This window comes from Diuraphis noxia, unplaced genomic scaffold, assembly GCF_037042655.1.
Source record: "Diuraphis noxia isolate RWA-SAM2 unplaced genomic scaffold, SU_Dnox_SAM2 contig0004, whole genome shotgun sequence".
NCBI lineage: Eukaryota > Metazoa > Arthropoda > Insecta > Hemiptera > Aphididae > Diuraphis > Diuraphis noxia.
Window position 1 is genome coordinate 61,407,763 of NW_028301714.1, and position 20,459 is coordinate 61,428,221.

Genomic DNA, 20,459 nt, shown 5'->3' on the forward strand with positions numbered 1-20,459 from the left:
TTAAATGAGTAATATGGACAAAAAAATGTATTAAATATCTAATTGAAATAATTGATGTATAACGTATAATATAAATGAATATACGATGCACAAGTTTTTATAGTACAACAATATCAATTATTTTTTTAAATTTTTATGAAAACGAAATTTATATCCATCGATTACAAATAAAACGCGATTTTTTCACTCAAAATTCCATTCGACGTTATAAATAAATTAAAACAGAAAAGCGACGGAACGTTCTTAGCGGTAGTAAAGCGACGACTAAGGTGTACTAATTGGTATCTAGTATCTACATTATAGGTACTGTAATTATATTTTATCAGTCAAGATTAAATTATCTAGAATTAAAAAAACCCAGGCCGCAACTCGTCTGTACCCAAAATAAACTCGGGCCGAAATTCGGATTAGACCTTTTTTTCGTAGATATTTTCAGGACGCAACTAGTATGCAGCTGTCTTGTTTTCATACTTCTCAACACCCGGTTTCGTCGGACCAATAAATAGATAAATATTTTGGGTACTTGTGCGTTATCGTGCCTACCGCACGCCACATATGCGTTATCGGGGCTACCTCATATTATGGGCTATAGCGATTCTATTTCTAATTTTATTTAGGCTGGATAACTTTTAGGACACTTATTTGTTAAATATTACATAATAACATTTCAACAAATCTTTTTAGTTTGTCTAAAAAATATGAAATAGAAAAAAATCATGTGTATTGTGAGTTTTCCTTTTTGAATTTATGTAAAGAGATATATTAATTACCTAAAAGTAGATAAACAATGTCACAATGATGCGTTTTATTTAATTTTGTCATTTTTCACGTTACTCGGTTAATTGTGATATGTATTTTATTTAGTGATGGAAGGCGAATCCCAGTTTTAATTTAATGAATTACTAAGGCATTATTTATATTTGTATAACTCGTATATTTAAGATAAAATGGGTAATTCGTTTATATCATATTACCTATATATATATGCATTTAATTATGAGTATCTACTTTTTGTAAAACATGATTAAATTTAATATCTATATCATAAAATTAAAAATATTTCTCCGTCAATAGCTACTATATTATATGTCATATAATTAATATCAGTTAAGTACCCAAAACATTTTATTCGGTTAGTAGGTAAAACCAAGTCAAATTGAAATAATCCTCCCGAGCATCTGGTGTATTTATTTTCGAATATGATATACGTTGGATCAATTCTTATGAAATTATCTCTTTAATAAAGTTTATTAAAATATCGTTGCGTGTTTATTAGAATTGCGGTCATAAGAATCTGAAAAAAATATCGATCCTGAAGATTACCTGAAACAAAACACAAAAAATAAGTAATATTTGCGCTTGCATATGTGGTATACAAAAATATTGTAGCACTTCTTTTGTACAATATAGTATAGACGACTGATTTTTGATTTTATTTATGGTGGTAAAAGATAAAAACAATGGATATCCGATTTCAACGTAATCGGTGATGTCCCAGAAAAAGTTTTGGTCTAAAATTACTTCAGATAAACTTTCCGGACGTATTAAAATTAAACGTACCGTAACCATAGCTATATTTCTAACAGCTGGTTTATTCACTGTTTCTTGTTTTTGTGAATCTGATACAAAATAAAAAATTCTTGCGTATTGCTATAGTACGTGCAAATGATGTAAAAAAATTTTTTTTAAATGATAGGAAAAATAAGGTTTATCAAGGTAACTTGTTAAGTTTGTAATGATAAAATAAAAAAATGAAATTTTCATCTGTTTTATTGATAATGATTTATTATTATTTTACATAGATAAGAACAATTGGTTATTATTATTATCAAAGAAACCTTAGGGTCCAAGCAAACGACCGGACATTTCCAGACCGGCGTCTGCAGTCTGGGTTTTAAAAATATATTTTAGATTATTGTAAACAGACAATGACGTTTTTCACCGGCTAGCCGTGGCTGGTCGGTTCACCCAGTTCCTGGCTTTGGAATATATTTTACTGCTCTAGGAGTAATATGGCGACTGAAAGGAAAAATCTGATCGATTGATTGGACTTTCAGTTTCGAGTAAACTTCAGCCGTGACGTTTTTTTGGTCGCAACAGCTGAGCCCATGGGTCCGACTTACGCTAACGAATCTAAAAAAATGTTACTTCAAAAATAATTTATACAGTTTCCAAAAATATTTTATAAAAAAAATTATGATATGATAAATTATACTTAACAAAGTATACTAACATATTTGTACAACATGTATCAACTCCATTTTCAAAATAACTTATTGAAATCATTTTTCTGTAATTTAATTGATATAATATGTATATTTCAACATAATATACTCGTAAACTAAAAATCTTGTTGAGCATTTTGAAATACTTATCATGAACGACCGTTCAATTTAAGGCGCTTTACAGTGACAGCACAATTTTTAGAATTAATCGGTGATCTTACTTGTGATTCGTAGACTAAAAAGCCCCATTCAAGAAATAAATCAAATGATCATAATCTTATGATATGACTTAAGTGTAAGTCTTTCAAAGTATAGTGATGCCAGACTTTTTTTAGGTCACTATTATGTGGTGAATACTTATAGCTAGAATATAATATATAATGATTATTATTACAGCTACAGTAATATTATATAACGTATAAGTATAGTCATAATATGATTATGACGGCACCAGTGAACAATTCTAAAGTCTGGTTTGAAATCGCAACTCTAACAATAGCGGTATACATAATATATTATACATTACCACGAGATTGCAATGAATACGTTTATGATGCAAGTATGTTTAGCATAAATGGTTGTGTATTATTTAATGTTTCAATTGTTAGGTACCAAGAAGTTCAATAAATAATAATAGATTGATGTCAAGTCGATATTTATAAGTTAAATTCGAAAAAAATTAGTTAAATCATATTAATACCTTATAGTTTACAACGACCGTGTTCATAGATTTGCTTTAAACATGGTGTACATCAGTAATACTTACACACTATATAATTTGTAAATAATTGTATTTTTGTAGTTCATGTTTAAATTTAAAAATAAAATATACAACTCTACTATCCATGTTAGATTTAAGTTATTTATGTTAATGTCAAATAGTTCAAATAATTCAAGTGTTCATGTTATCAAATCTATCATTTCATGGCACAGTGTAGTTTTTAGAGAAAATATTAGGTTAATCATTTAAAGAGCACGATTACTAAATAATAACAGCACATTTTATAAACATTGTAAATTTGTAAATGTCGTGTGTTGGATGCAACGTTGTGTAAAATAAACACATTTACTACGTACACAGCTTTATGGAAAATGAATAACATTTTTTTTTTATATATATAGTGGCTGTTAGATAAATTTAAAAGTTCAAAAGCGTTTGTTATTATTACATTATTATTATTACCATAATTTGGTAAACAAAAATTGAAGATTCTTTAAAACTTCAATAAAACGTTAGAATAATAAAAAACCTAAAAAACAAGACTGAACTGCATGAATAAAATCGATTTATACCAAAAAACATTAAATAATACTTTCTGCGTAATTTCTATTAAGATAAAATTCTATATATTATTTAAAAATAGAAACAGAAAAATATTAAATGTCTTTGTTTGATTTAAAAGTATAATAATATATTCAATGTTTATATATAATTTCTTTATAAAAATTGGCTATTTATTATAAACGCAACATTTTACGGTGGCATTATTGAGGATAGGAAAATATATTTTACGATAATTATGCAGATTTTGAAATGGTAGAATCAATTAGTTTGTTTTATTAAATTTAACTGTTATGTTTCAACAAGTAAAAACAATTAAAGTATAATAATTGAAGAAAATATAAGTTTGACCCTTCAAGTTTTTATAATATTCATTGTTGAGATTAATTGCATAAAGGAAAAGTTAAGTATTTTCAACCTTTTATTAAATTTTTAGGTCTTAAAATCAGAGATTAACTGTCTGTTTTAAAACTTGAAATACTACTAGTTTTGGTAGTATGATCAGTATTTTCAATTATGTATAAATTGCTAGAATTTAAAAAAATCTTTAATTTTAGAACATTACAAAGAAATATGAACAAAACTATAAAATCATGGATTTGACATTTTTAGTTATCAAGAAATTATGAATACAAATACTTTTGTCAGAAAACTATACGGATAATGAGAAAATATCTATGACAACAACCCTTTTTTTAGGGGGTGTAGTGGTCGGGTGGACGTCGCCGGTTTGGCCGTATCCATTTTCCTCCAAAAATGAGATACCGTTTTACTCCACTGACCATTTTCCTCCAATAAATAATGTAAATTAAAATAAATGTACTATGAAACACAAGAAGTATAAAGATATTCAACATAATAATATATGTATAGACACTAGTCGACGTACAGTTCGCTACTAAAAATATAGTCTTATTTATGCGAGTATATCGTATACATTCACGGTGTGTCTGTCTCAATCAATGTGTGTAATCATAATAAGAAGTGACAACTGATACACAATATAACAATATATAAGTATATTCGTATATGCCCATATGGAGTATGTTCGTATCTTTATTAGGCTTAATCGATAGCTGATATAGATAGCCGATACCAGAATGAAATCATTAACTGGTAAGCGCAAAATGTGATCCTAGCTTTACTCTATCTTTATAAAACGGAACATAATACTACAACAAAAATATTTGCTAAAATATTGGAGGAAAATAGACATAAATTTAGTCGAAAATAATGTGGAGGAAAATGGAAATTAACCTTTTTTTTTGTGGAGGAAATGGTATCTCGTTTTTGGAAGAAAATGGAACCGCCCGCCGGTTTGAATCCCGGTCTTGGGTGTCATCGCCTTCCAAGTAGCTCATGCTGTCTGAAAAGAGAGGTCACCACCCCCACCCGGGCATGACAGAAATCTGCGTTAATCTATTCGAAATTCTGCCAAAAACATCCACGAGTACCAAAACCAACAGCTCCTTCCTCGACAGTTCCACAGGCTAATAGCCCTTGTTGTCGAAGCCTCAACCCCCAATAAAAAAAATAAAAACAACTCTTTTATATTAATAATTGATAATCAGATGATTTTCCGGAATGTTTTGTGTCTAAATCTGAACTCAAATAGGTATACGAGTATTTTAGTCATCTAATTCTATGTACTAAGGAAAAGTCTAAAATAAAAAGATTAAAGGTGGTTTCACACTATGCGTTTTGGACGCAAGCGAACGCCCGTTTTTAAATCGCATGAACGCAGCACAAAAATAGATTGCCGCGAATGAATTAATGCTTTCACACTACGGGGAAAAACGTGCGGTCGATCGCATACGATCGGACTGGTTTAATTTTGTGCGTTCGAACGCACCCGCAATCTAAAATTGAATAATACTTTAAACCGACATCATTCACACTATGCGATTAAATGCATGCGTTTCTCTAGTCATATATATTTAAATATTTAAATTTTGACCATGTTTGACATGGAGAAATTCATTTTTGAAGTTCAAGCAGAAGAGGCGATCTGGAATAAAGGTAAGTAATGTTATTTTTAATATAATTACTTGTATACGTATCTGGTTAAGTACTATATCATGACAAATATAATAATATGAAACTCGATAAATCCTATATTACCTACTTAGAAGTTAGTTAAAATGGGCTCTTTTTATATGGTACTCCCCCCCTGCGTTCAAACTCTGCCCATGATATTGCTATGATTACACAAGTATGGTAAGTATCAAGCGTATTTTGTATTGTAATACATTCTTAGAATAACATATTATAACGTTTATATCAAAAAAATGTTTCATTGAAAGTAGGTAGGGAAGAGTGGGGCAGATTTGAATGAAATTTACATTAAATTTTTTAAATTTTTTGACAAATTTTATATTCGATAATTACAATCTGTAGTCTAGAATCTAGATGGTTGTGAATATTATTTGACTTATAACAACCTTATATTATATTAAATAACCAATTTAATTTATAACTATAAGGTTAAGTATATTTTTATTCAAAAGTACCCCATGGCCCATACTTGGGGTTAGGTTAGGTTAACTTTGAACGCGCAGGGGGTAGATTTGAATATGTGTCTTATACAGTTAAAGGGCCACATTTGAATGCTGAACATAAATAAATATTAAATTAAATTCAACTTTTTCTTTATTTTAGTAATAAATAAATAACTCAATATAATATAATAACAATTTTTTACAATTAAGTTTTGATGTTTCTTGTCAACTTTTTTTTTTTGTGAAAGCTAGATTTTTTGTGTTTTTTTATAGATAAATTTACACAATGTTGTGACATAAATCCAGTAAACAAGTCTATTTCAGCCATATGATAGACATTTCAAGAAGCAGGAACCTATATTACACCCTATATACTTACCCCATTAATGAAGATTAAAATCTACCCCATGCCAAAATAGCCAATAATAATTGTAATATAAATTTTAATAATTATAAATAATATATGTACATTAAATATATTACTAGGCAACAATATTTTGAAGGTATACTTAATTCTAAACTTATGATTTTGGAAATTATATGAGTGAATAGGAATTGAACTTGGTACTCATTAATAAATAATTAGGTATATTTAAGTACTTATCTATACCTAAATACTTCTTAGTAAATACATTTTTTTTAACATGTGGCCAAAAATTGTTATCGGATGTTCATGATTGAACAATTAAATAAATATTTATCTATATAATGTAATATAATTTAGGATTAGGTACCTTTCTGATTGGTATTAGGTTCATAGTAGGTAACATGTATGTACCTATCACCTATATTTTATAAGTTGTATTATATATTTTTATAGAAATACCACAGCACCACAACAAAGACAGCTTACACGTCAGCTGGTGTAAAGTTGCTATAGCCTGCGTTGATCAATTCAATGAACTGGATGATAAAACCAAAAGCATTAAAAGTATGGAAATAATATTTCATAATTTATATTTGTTCACTTATTACTTTACAAGCTACTCTTAAATTAAAAATGTTATATTTATTTCAACTATAGGTACTACATAATAAGTAGGTAATAGTAATAAATAGTTTGAATTAAGGAATCACTTTATTTTGCCAGCTTAGTGCATTTTGTGGGCTATTCACATATTTAACAAAATATTCCCTAACATCCTTAGCATTTGAAGGAGCATTTCCAACGCCTCTTCTCTCTTCTATTTCTCCAATGTTGCACTTTTCTAAATCTTGTTTGTCGTATCCATCTCTGCGCCGAACAAAGTTATGTAATATACATGCTGTTTTAGTAATTTGAACTGCAAAATCTGGAGAAGTCAAAATTGGTGTATGGAATACTCTCCATTTGTTTGAAAGAATCCCAAATGTACATTCAATGTAACGTCTAGTCCTGGACAGTCGGTAATTAAAAATCCTCCTCTCATTGGTCAAGCTTTTCCCTGAAAATGGTCTCAACAAATGTTTATTTAAAGCAAAAGCCTCGTCACCGACCAAAATAAATGGTTGAGGCACACCATCTTCATCACCAGGCAAAGGAGCATCGGGGGGAAAGTTAACTTTGTCAGCATAAAGATTTTTCCCGAACCGTGACTGTTTGAATATATTACAGTCACTCTCTTTGCCATACGATCCCACATCAATAATTCTGAAGCAATAGTTTGCATCACACAATCCAAGCAGAATTAATGAAAGAAGTGTTTGTAGTTATAATAAAGACTTCCAGTTTTTTTAGGACATTGCAACCGTATGTGTTTACCATCGACTGCAGCAACTGTGTTTGGAAATTGAGTTTTTTCAAAAAAATCTTTTGCCATATCTAACCAATCATTTTCTGTAGGTATAGGCATTTCTATTGGTTGTAATATGGTCCACAACACTTCACAAGTCTCTCTTATTAGTTTTGAAATAGTTGAAATTCCCATTAAAAATTCAAAATGTAAGGTTGAAAAATTTGCACCAGTTGCTAAATATCTAGAACAAACAACATTTGGTAATTCAAGACAATACTATAATTTGTTAACTTTTTGGATGTTTAGTTTCACTAATTAAATTCATAAAACTGTATTTTTAATGATGTGTTAAATGTCTACATAATTTTATTATTATTTAATACAAAAAAATCTATACAATATATATTTAGATACATAAGAACATAGTTCATTTTATTTTCGGTATAAAACTAATGAATTTTTTTATGTGTATTATGTATTATTGTACAACTCTACACAGTTTTAATATAAACTCAATACTACATACTAGTAATTGTAAAATAATAATTTATAAAAAGATTATAACAAATAAAATGTATTACCTATATTGGCTATATTATCAAATAATATGCTTAAGAATTTATATTTACACTTTATACTATATTATAAAAAATAATAAATAAACATTGCTATTATAGTATTGTATAAAATAGTTCAATATTGGTTTTTTAGTTGATGAAATGAAAAAGAAATGGAGATCAATAAGAGATAGTTATAGAAAAAAATGTGTCCCAAAATCTGGACAGGCAGCTTCTAAACTTAAAAATATATCTATGCAGATATTTTAGAATTTTTACGACATGTTATGGAGAATAGAAAGTAAGATTTTAAATAACTGCAGAATAAGTGTAATGAATAGTTTTGTTAATATTTAATTTTTTTTTTATGTTTTATTATATATTTTATACTAATGTTGTAATTCAGAAATAAAAACCAGCATAAACAAAATTAAACCATTAATTAATTTTATTTTTAGAACTGAAGGTAATTTTGAGGAATCTACTGATTCAGGTGGTGAAAACGATGATATGGATCAAGTGGACGACAGAGCAGCAGCTATCGAACCAATTGATTCAACACTTGGTGAAGGTCAATTGAAGGAAACACTTGTTGACAAAAGAAAATGCTACAAGAATGTTGACAAGAAAATAAATAAAGAACCAAATTTTGAAAATAAACTTCTGGATGTTCTGAAAAACAGAACTCCTGAAGTAGAAGATCCTGATAAATCTTTCTTTTTGTCATTACTACCTCAAATAAGAGAGCTAACAAGCAATCAAAAACTACAATTGTATTCTGAAATTATTAATTCCATCAAAAACATTAAAGGTGTTCCAAAGGAACCATCATATACTGATGAACACCCATATTCTTCAGTACCAAGACATAGATCTTACCCCTCTAATATTTCATTCCAACCCTACAATTACCATATAACTCAAAATCAAAATGTTACTCCTCAAAACTACAATGCATCTTCTTATGAATATTCCCAAGGTCATAATTCATCATCTTATCAATCTTTATAATTATTTATTTTCAATTAGTTTATAGAACAGTACATAATATTAATTTCCTAATATTATATGATTAAATTCATATTTAATTTAATAAATATTATGTTAAATCCAGAACACAGCAATTTACATATTTAATACAAGTTTCACATAAAAATAAGAAATAAGGTAAAATTTATACCTATTGGCTATTATATTAATAATGTATATATCATTCATTACAACAATAAAAGTATGTATTTTTATTTGATATGAATAAATCATGAAGTATAACCATAGGCGTGTGATGAATTTATATGGGGGGCTTTAGCCTTTTTTTTCCTTGTGGTACACTGGTTTATTTTTACACAGGGGGCCTAATAGAATTCTGGGGGGGGGGCTATAGCCCCCTTAGTCACCCCCACCATTGTAAGCCTATGAGTGTAACCAACGTTTATATGTATTTATTTTAATATAATGATAAAATATGACATATATAATAATTAAAGTGACTTGTTTTTGTTATTTTTATAAAATTAATATTTGTAACTAGAATATGTTAGAATAAAAGTGTATACCTTAGTGTAACAGATAGCCTCTCTTCAGGTTGAATGGCTGAACGCAAAATAGTGTCTTCTTTCTTTAAGTATGGTCCGATAAGTGTTAGCTAATTGAAAAATTACAGTTTTTTAACATAAAATAATTATTCCTACCTCATATAATTATAGATAAATGTATAGATACTACTAGATCAAAATAGAGTAAATAGTTGTTTAGATCAACTCACAAAAAAAATGTGTTTTGTACATACATATATTTAATTAAAAGTAGCTTACCAGTTCATCAAATGTTGTAATTCTCATGCGGTAGTATTTAAAAAATTCTTCTGGGTATGCCCTCAGAGTCAAAAAATTAACCTGAAACTGACCTTCTTGAGGTCTTTTCATATTAAGAGGATGTACCCAATAACGCCTTGATGTTATAGCTTTTTTTTGTTTTTTTTTGTTTAATTGATACAAAATGGCAACAATTTCAGCATCTTTTAATGTTGATAATATATTAGAATCCATTCTAACTGTAATAAATTGTAACACGATGCGTACTGCGTACCTAGTCAAAACTTAAAAGTGAGAATATTTTATCTCAGCTGTAATCACATCACATATTTTACAATACAATTTTTGTAATTTGGCGCGTAAATACACGCTGATCATCCGGTCGCGTGCGTCTAGTGTGCAACTAATAAACGCATGCGTTCAAAACGGAGCGTTTTTAAATCGCGCGTTCGCTTGCGTCCAAAACGCATAGTGTGAAACCACCTTAAGAAGATTTTTTTCTTTTTTTGTACAATTTATTTTTTTGTAACATTAAATTTCTAGCAAAATCTTATTATTATTATTTTTTAATTTAATATTTAAAAATTCTGAGCATTGGGACATATAATAATCAGATATAAATAAAAATAAACATTATAAATAAAGAATACATTACATAATTGTTAATGTGATTTTAGTTGTAGGTACACTAATATTTAATCATTTGGAAACTAATAATTATATTATTTTATCTACAATTTAAAACTGTTCAAGAATGCAAAATATTTGGAAAATTCTAAATAAAATATAAATACTGACTGAAACCTAAGTGAATACTCGTAATAAAATCACGTATTTTTCATTACTCTTTTTTAAAAAAATTTGTTACAAATTAAAGTCACTGATACAAGTCATGCTTAAAAATTAAGTATATATCATTTAATTTACATATCATTAAATCCTGTAAAAATCCACAAATTGTATTACAAGTGTTTTTATTTGAATATGTTATATTACACTAAGTCCTATTTCTAAAAATAAATGATAAATATAATATTTTTGTATTAAACTTAAGGAATGATCATTGTTTTATTTTTAAATTGTACAATATTTGCTGTTAGAATTTTAATAATGATAACCTCTATATTCTATATTATGTTATCTGTCTGTAATAATACATTTTTGCAGGCCCGTGATACCTTTTGACCATGTTTTCAAAAAAATTGACCTCAGTAATTTTTTTTTTAAATTTCTCAGAACATGATCTAACAGTTCATCGCTTTTTTGCTCGTATTAATTTATACGATATTTTTTTTTTTTTTTTTTTATTTTACACAATATATATACAATCTGTACAATTTTGCACAATTAGCATATTTGATAAGGGTTAAAAATATAATACATGAGTACTTGAGTAAGAAGCCACCCACTAATGGCACTTAACTGGAGGTTGTATGCAACTAGCTATATTTATATATACTGATTTTTTTTTTTGATTTTTTTTTTTTTTTTTTTTATAATTTTTTTTTAATTGATATTAGTTCCCTAACAAATCACGGCACCATCTCCTTTTTAATCGGCGCCTGGGGTTGCCAGGTAAAGTTTGGACGGATAGGTTTTTAATGAGTGGGTTACGGTGTGTTTGCAGCCGGGCGTGAAAGATTTTGTAGAAACGTTTAGCTTCTTCTGTCACAGTTTTTATTGACAGGTCATTATGAATAGTGTAATTCGAAACAAAGGGTGGAGCATTAGTAATTTTTCGAAGAGCAATATTCTGAAATTGCTGAATTTTGTTTGTATTGGACGCTTTTGCTGTACCCCATAGTTGGAGACCATATGTCCATAGAGGTTTGAGTAATGTTTTATACATAAGAACTTTAATTTTTAAGCTGGAGTGTTTATTATTTGTGAGTAGCGTTCGTAGTCTGCGAAGACGGGCGTTTAAGGCAAGTCGTTTTATACGGATATGGCTATTCCAGGTGAGGCGCTTATCCAAGTTAAGTCCAAGATATCTAACTGAGTCTGCAGTGGGAATAAGTATGTTATTTAAATAGACATTTGGACAAATGGAGTGACATAAAGTGAATGTTGTGTGTACTGACTTAATGGGATTAGGTTTAATGCGCCAATCGGTGTACCATTCAGACATTAGGTTGAGATGAGTTTGAAGATTTGCCGAGGCCGTAATAGGGTTTTTGTCAATTGATATGATGGCTTTGTCATCCGCGTAATTAGCTACAGTAGTGTTCTGGGAGATAGGCTGATCAGAAGTATAAATATTAAAAAGAAAGGGAGAGAGGATTTCGCCCTGGGGAACTCCAGCTAAGATTTTCTCGATTTTGGATACTGAGTAGCCAAACCGGATTTGAAAATGGCGGTCGCTTATATAAGACTTAATTAATAAATATAAACAGGGAGACAGAAATTTTTTTAGTTTAAAAAGTAAACCTTCGTACCAAACTCTATCAAACGCTTGGCTAATGTCGAGAAAGGCACAAGTGCAATAATGCTTGTTTTCTAGGGAGCACGAGATTGCGTCAACTAGTCTATGTACCTGATGTATTGTGTTATGAGCTGAGCGAAAACCAAATTGCGAGTCAGGTAAAATCTTGTTCGTAGAAATGTAAGGTAATAGCCTTTTAAGTATCAGTCTTTCTAGTATCTTACCTAGAAAAGGTAATAGACTTATTGGTCGGTACGAGGAAGGCAGATCAGGTGGTTTGTCTGGTTTAGGAATCATGATTATGTTTGAAAATTTCCATAAGAGTGGGAAGTATGAAAGCCGTAAGTTTGCATTAAATAAATAGGTAAGGAATAGGATAGCTTTTTTCGGAAGACATCTAGCAACTTCTGCAGTATACGATATTTAAAATTAGTTTCTTATTTATTTGTCTAAGACACTATTAGTTTTCTATCCGTTATGTGTTATTCATGCAATTATACAATAATACAATTTTAAATATGTGTATTTTGAATTATTATGAAGCCATCCTCGTTACGTCAATATAAATTCAATATTTTTCGAGTAAGATGTTATATGTTGACCTGTCTGGCTTCTGTTTTTTAGGTTAAAAAAAAGTAAGTACATATTATTAAAAAAATGATAGATAATCATTGTTCAAGTTGCGTGTAAGCATGCAAATATCATGTTAATTTAAAATTCGTGTTAAGTTCAAGTACCGCGATAAAATAAAAATAAAAAATGTATACATTAAAAAACTAAACACACTTATTGAGTAAGTACTCATATTATACTATATTTATAATATACAGATATGCGGCATATATATTATAAAACTTTGTGGTGCCTGTGTTTTCATAATAACATAAGATACACGATATTTCAAAAGTACACTCCCACAACTATTATGATCTTAATCTTTTGACACGTGGATTTCATATTTGGGAACTAAAGATGGTCTCGTTGGTAAGCAATAAATAATACAAAACTTTTTCACTTACATCTGAAAAGTATCAACAAATCCTGGTGCATTCCAAATGCAAGAAAATTTAAATTATTTTGGTCATCCTAAGCAAATTATTTCTTACCCATCCCAATAGTATTGACCCAGACTCCCAAAGCTCTTAAACTCATCGAATGAAATTGCGTATTTTATAACTTTTAAACTTATCAAAATTAAATATAAAATTCTAAAAAAAATAATGCATCCATATAACACACCATATTTTAAACCATTTTTATATTAGACTAAGGTATCAATCAAATCTCATAAAAATTTGTACATTTTACCATTCTGACCTTTACATTAAATTTATTTCAAAATATAATGATCTTTAAAATCTAACAAAGAAAACTCTATAATCTCCCATTTGAACTCCACTTATTAAAATATCTTGACTCAGACATTATTCCTCGAATTCCTGCCTAACCATCTTAAACCGCGTGTTGTTACAGAATTTAACAAATATAAATTAAGCTAATAAAATATACATCCCACACAAAAAGTGTTACTATTGTGTAACTAATTACGTCTGATTACCATACATGGTTATGTATTCACTATTCAAATATGTTGAATGTTTAATGTTTATAGTAAATTATTTTCTTCTTTTTTTTTTTTCATATAGCATAATACAATAAAATTTTTAATAAACTTGAAAAAAATATGTATTTGATATAAATACATGCTATATGCCATAAAATTTTTAATAATAATTATTATTATTATAGCTTAGCAATTATTGTAAGAGGTCATTACACTATTTTCTTTTTATACTACGTCTTGAATTTCCTTGAAGAGGTTTTTAATAAAAGAATTTTGGTGGGATAGAAATCGCATGCGGAAGCGCAACTAAAAGAATTGAGCTTCTCCATTGATGGTTTTCATGGGAAAATCTTTATGTAAAATTAGGGTTGAGACATACGATGGGGCATTGGAGAGTCGTCGAAGAGCTAGGTTTTGAAATACTTGGATTTTATTGGTGTTGGATTTTTTTGCTGAGCCCCAGAGCTGTATGCCATAAGTCCAAATAGGTTTCAGGAGAGTTTTGTAAATTAGAAGTTTGACTATTAGATTGGTGTTAGTCTTAAAAACATAAACATAAACTTAAAAGTTTAAACAAAAAAAAATTTTAAAAAAGTTAACACTTTTCGAGATAATTAATGTACCCACTTAAATTGATCACTTAGTATAGCAAATAACATCATTATGCAACTGTATATAATAAATATTCGGCACTTTTGAGATGTAAAAACTTTTTCAATAATTTCCATATAATAGCCATCTGATGTCATTTTAATTAATTATTTCATGGTACCATAATAACGTTCTATTGATATGATTTTCATGTAGATGTCATGTGAGGAACGTGAACCGTCTGACGACCTTATCTGGCCCGTTGATTGTGCGTCGACTCGAGAATCGAGATTATTAGAGATTAATCTTAGCAGATTTGAGAAGAACCGAATTTTCGACAATAGAGGGCATGCCCCATTATTGTTCGTATACCTATGTTTTGGACGGATTCGATACGCCTCCATAGTGAGGGACCAATGAAAGAGGCCCACGAGGGGCCAGCGTAAGTAAGAACGGGAGATACGAATAGTTTAAGAATTTTGAGTCTGGTAGTAAGTGGGATGGGGCATGTACGGTTAAGTATGGGGTAGAGTATTCCGCGAGTGCGGGTAGCTTTTTTAATAATGTTTTGGACGTGTTATCCGAAGTTGAGTTTGCGCCCTATTGTAACGCCGAGGTATTTGGCTTGTTTGGACCAGTTAATGGTGTGGTAATCAAGTAGTAGTGGTGGTATGTGAGAAGTATTAGATCGACCGAAAATAATGCCTACGGTTTTGGTTGGGTTAATTTTTATGCGCCAGCGGTGGAACCATCTGGAAACTAGGTTTAGTTGATGTTGAAGTTGTATGGCCACACGTTTGGGATTTTTGTCGATGGTGAAGAACATAGTATCAAGGTGACTGTGGTCGGAAAACGACCGGTATATAACCCTTGCACCATACCGACTAGTAAACTATCGTGTGTGCCTCCGTGATGTTTGTGTTTCCCGTCGGTACGGATCTGTGTGCTGTTAACTGGGTTTTTCGGTTATAGTTATGGGGAGGGTCTCATAATATTAGTCCTGATCTTCCCTATCCATGACAGTTTTTGTAGAGTTGTTAGCGTAGTTGAAGAAATTATATTTAGTAAAACAGCTCTGACTACTGTGATTTCTTGTATAGCGTGTTCTGATTGGTTGATAATGTGTAGTCCAGATAAGGACTGTTTTAGTGTATGATGTACTGTTACAACTTCATAATTTAAAGTTAAATACATTGAAAGTAATTAAGCTGTAAAGTAAGTTTCGAGTACTCTTTGTTATTTAAAAGCCTACATTAATAGATGACGCATTATTGAATGTCAATTAAGTAATTCATTTATTATGATGTAAACAATATTTGTATTTAATAATAACTATGCATACAAATATTGATTCTAAACAGAGTCAAAGCCCCTATTTTAAAACAATATTTATACACAATATTACTATTATTAGTTTATAAGATTCTGAGTGGTCCAAGGAAAGTATTAATTTTACAATGGCGATTATGTTTTTTTATTTTGTGACTATTATCACGTTTTGGGACAGTAAAAGCGCTTAAATTTTCGACTTCAGGATCTTCTTATATAAGAAAATTGTTTTAAACTGTTTACTGAACTATTTATTGGCATATGCTATTTTTGATTATTATTAGTATTTTTTGAATTAAAATCGATAAAAATTCAATTGTTTGGTAGAAAAGCTTGAAATTGTAATACAAGACTCCTAACTTAGTTTTTACAATATCAGTTGAAAAATAAAAATAAATACATGGTCACAATTTTTTATCTAAATACCTACGTAAAGATCACAAAAATTCGCAAATTATTTTAAGCTAGAAATTCATAAAAAATTTTCTTTTAAAAGTTAAGATTTGAAAATGTAATACAAGATTTCTATAAGTTTTTAAACCTTTATCATAAAAAAAATATCCAACAGAAAATAAAATAAAGTTCTTATGAGCGTTTTAAATTTAAATATTCAAAAAATTGGATTTTCAATAGATTTCTCTTTTAGAAATTTTATTGTTTTGGTGTAACTCTAAAACAAATAACCGCATATACTTGAAATTAATATAGGCTCTTTCCTCTTTCTATAATTGATAAAATTTTCAAGATATTTTAATAAGTATTGAGCCGTTTACTGAAATTTTAATTTTTCAATTTTTTTAGATTTTTTTTCTATTAATGTTAATAATATTAATTCTAATAATAGCAATGTTATTATTTCATACTTATATCATAGATTATAAAATATACTGAGTAGTACTTATAATAAATGCTTATGCATTTAAACAAAAACGAATTTTTGTCCGGGCAACGCTGATTGGAGACAAAATATATTATTATAATAAATACATAACAACGAATGACCGATTATTTGATTCAATTGAAACGTTAATATTATTGTTCATTTCAATACATCTGTTTACTTTGAAAATAGCATTAAAAAAAATGTCAAGAAGAATTATCTGTGCAAGTCTTGCGTTTGGCGTTATTAGTGCAGTAGGATTTTTGTATAATTATATAACCAAGCAGAAGAAATTGTTAAAAGATGGTGATTTAACAAACTCACGCATTGAAATCGATCAACCGACCAAGCCAACCAACGTGGAAATAGTTATGACAACAGAATCGACCATAGTAGAAGAGATTACTAGACCAATGTCTCCATCTCCAACATTCGTGGTAACAATTGATTTTAGATTATAATAGAAAGATTATACTCTATATTGTAGTTTTTGAATAGTATCTAAAAATTTAAATTCTTAATAACAATCTTAAGAGACGGAAATTACATGATTTAATCGTTAACTGTATAAAGCAGTTAGTATATGAGATTACTTATTTTGTAGAACTAAATATTGACAGTATCTTTTCTATTAATAGGACGATGGTGTCACCAATACTAATGAGGAATATATAAAAAGTAATATTATAATACATATTATATCGACCTACCTATAATATTGATTAACAATGTTTTTAACATAACGTTCGTTCAGGAAGCGAATCGGAAAATACACCTGCAATTCCATTTCACCAGGATTTACTAAAATCAAGCATTCAAATAGATCAACGGACCAAGCCAACCGACGTGGAAATAGTTATGCCATCAGAATCGACCATAGTGGAAAAGATTACAAGACCAGTGTCTCCATCTCCATTATTCGTGGTAACAATTGATTTTAGTTTATATTTGAAAGTTTATACTTTATAGTACTTTTTGAATAGTATCTAAAAATTAAAATTCGTGACTATCTTAATAGCCGGCGATTACATGATTTAATTATTGGTGGTTGCATTATTCTTATTTTCAATTAATTAATTTACTGTATATAATAGCATGGCGTATGTTATCGACTTATCGTAGACCATGTTTGTGGCGGGAAACGGGTAGAACGTATTAAACAAGGGTGATTAAATCTGATATATAAATATTATATAATATGATTCGTTATTCGCTAATTTTAAGATAGCTTCATACGTAGGTAAATATATTGTTTAAAGTAAAAACTATAATATGTAATGTAGTAGGTATATATGAGATTACTTATCTTATACAACTAAATATTGATAGAACTTTTTGTATTAATAGGATGATAGGGGAATGGTCGAATCTTATAACACAAAGTACGGAAGAAGAATTAAAATTATAGATAAAAACTCAAATAACATCATAAGAAAACAAAGATTGAATTTTGTAGAAGGTTAGTTTTTCATATTCGTAAAATATATTGAGTATTGATTATATTTTAACCAAACATAATTTCATATTAGATAAAAAATTATCCTGGAATAAAGCGGAATTCAAAAAAAGTAATATTATAATACATATTATATCGACCTACCTACAATAGTAACTAACAATATTTTTAACATAACGTTCGTTTAGAAAGCGGATCAGAAAATAATCTTGAAATTCCCTTTTACGAGGATTTACCGAACTCGCGTATTCAAATCGAACAACCGACCAAAGCAACCAAAATGAAAATAGTTATGCCAATAGAATTATTGTCCATAGCGAAAGAGATTGAAAGACCAGTGTCTCCATCATTCGTGGTAACAATTGATTTTAGATTATAATAGAAGGTTTATACTTTATAGTACTTTTTGAATAATATCTAAAAATTAAAATTCTTGAGTATTTTAATAGCCGACATTACACGATATAATGTTGTTAGTTGTATTATTCTTAGTTTCTAATAATTAATTTAATGTAGGTAATTTACGGTAATTAATAAATGGATGTTATGGCAGAGAAACAATGATTTATAATAATATCATAATAGTACTCTATTTTTATAAAAATGTTAGCTTATTTCTGTGTGTAACATTTTAGATGAATCAATATATAAACATACTAATTTTGAATAAGCAATAAATACGATAGGTACGTATAATCTTTTGTTTATCCCGTGAAATTACTCATGCAAACATACAAGGACTGTTTCGTTCACTGTACAGCTCCCCATCCGTGGACGATGACTTCTAAAGCTATTTTTATAAACCTATATATATATATATATATAAATGGTTTTCTGTCTGCTTGTCCTATTTTCATTTCTAAATGGCTGAATTAATTGCTATGAAAAAAATTTGGTACAGAAATATATTAGATTAAATTAAATATCGATAGACCTAAATATCATTCAATCGATTATTTGATTTGTCCATACTGTTCTCGATAAAATGAATTAAATTACATAATGTTTAACTAAATTTAATATCGTTGTATGTATGAATATTACTTAGTATATATTAACCGTTATCTTTCAATATATATATATATATATGTATATAAAAGTACACTGCTATCAAAACCACATGAAATGAATAAGAGTTAGGATTTTAATAAAAATCTTGTGTAAATTATCAAATTTATTGCACATATCATTATAAATGGTATGTAATCTGTTTTAGGACATTCCAGACGATATGATGTCAATTACGAGTAAATCAAGCAAGCGACCAAGAATGTCGATACCGAAGGTAAATAAGAATATACTTTGTTGTTAGGAATATAATATAATAGTAAATATTATAACTTGAGCTCTTTTATTTTAGAATGTGATATACTTTGCTGACAAAAGAAAGAGCTATCCAGTGCTTCTTGTTGAAGAGATATTCCCCGATTTTAACTTTATTGAAACCCTACACGAAAATTCTCCACCAGTGTTCAAGGTGAAATGTGTGATAGATGGATATACTTTTTGTGCATACAGTAATATTTTTGAATTATACCATTACCACCAACAAATATTAGTTGGATGAATTTTAGTATTGATATTTAAAATTATTCAATAATCATCAGTTAACATTGCCTTTAATTTTTAATTTTGTAGACAGATCAAAAAGAGCAGCCAACAGGATGGTTGCCAAGTTTATACTCAATTATTTTTTTGATGAAGAAGATCATTTTTATTAAGAGCCATAGTACAATAATACATGTATAATTCAAATTTAATTAGGTAAAGTATCTACTCTGGTGTATGATATTTAATTCATGTAGCTGCTTTTATTTTATTGTTAATTACAATTAACAATAAAATAAAAGTAGTTACATCAATTTATGTCATACACCACAGTATAATATCTTACCTAACTAAATTTAATTGTACATGTTATACAGGATGATTTGTGAGGCGTAAACACTCACTATTAATAAAAATATTTACTTTTTTCGAATTTTTTTTTTCAAAATTGTATGAACATGCTGTTCTAAAACTATATAAATTTTTAATATTTTTCACCCTTATATTTATCAGGTAAATCAACTATCAACTTTTTATTTTTAAATGGCAACCTATATTAAAAATATTATAAATTAATA

General features: G+C 28.6%; 1 protein-coding gene and 2 pseudogenes across 1 annotated transcript; 1 reads left to right on the forward strand and 2 right to left on the reverse strand.

Annotated features, from left to right (window-relative positions):
* Nucleotides 1-7,013: 7,013 nt before the first annotated feature.
* LOC149056294 (uncharacterized) lies at nt 7,014-7,837 on the reverse strand (annotated as a pseudogene).
* A 490-nt stretch (nt 7,838-8,327) lies between these two features.
* Nucleotides 8,328-9,288, forward strand: LOC149056295 (uncharacterized; annotated as a pseudogene).
* A 405-nt stretch (nt 9,289-9,693) lies between these two features.
* On the reverse strand, nt 9,694-10,458 carry LOC149056296 (uncharacterized). Its single transcript, XM_089227791.1, has 2 exons — nt 10,092-10,458; nt 9,694-9,922 (listed from the first exon to the last, which is right to left on the reverse strand). Exons 1-2 carry the CDS (start codon nt 10,323-10,325, stop codon nt 9,815-9,817), a joined length of 342 nt encoding a protein of 113 aa, XP_089083917.1. The 5' UTR covers nt 10,326-10,458; the 3' UTR covers nt 9,694-9,814.
* Between the last annotated feature and the right edge of the window lie 10,001 nt (nt 10,459-20,459).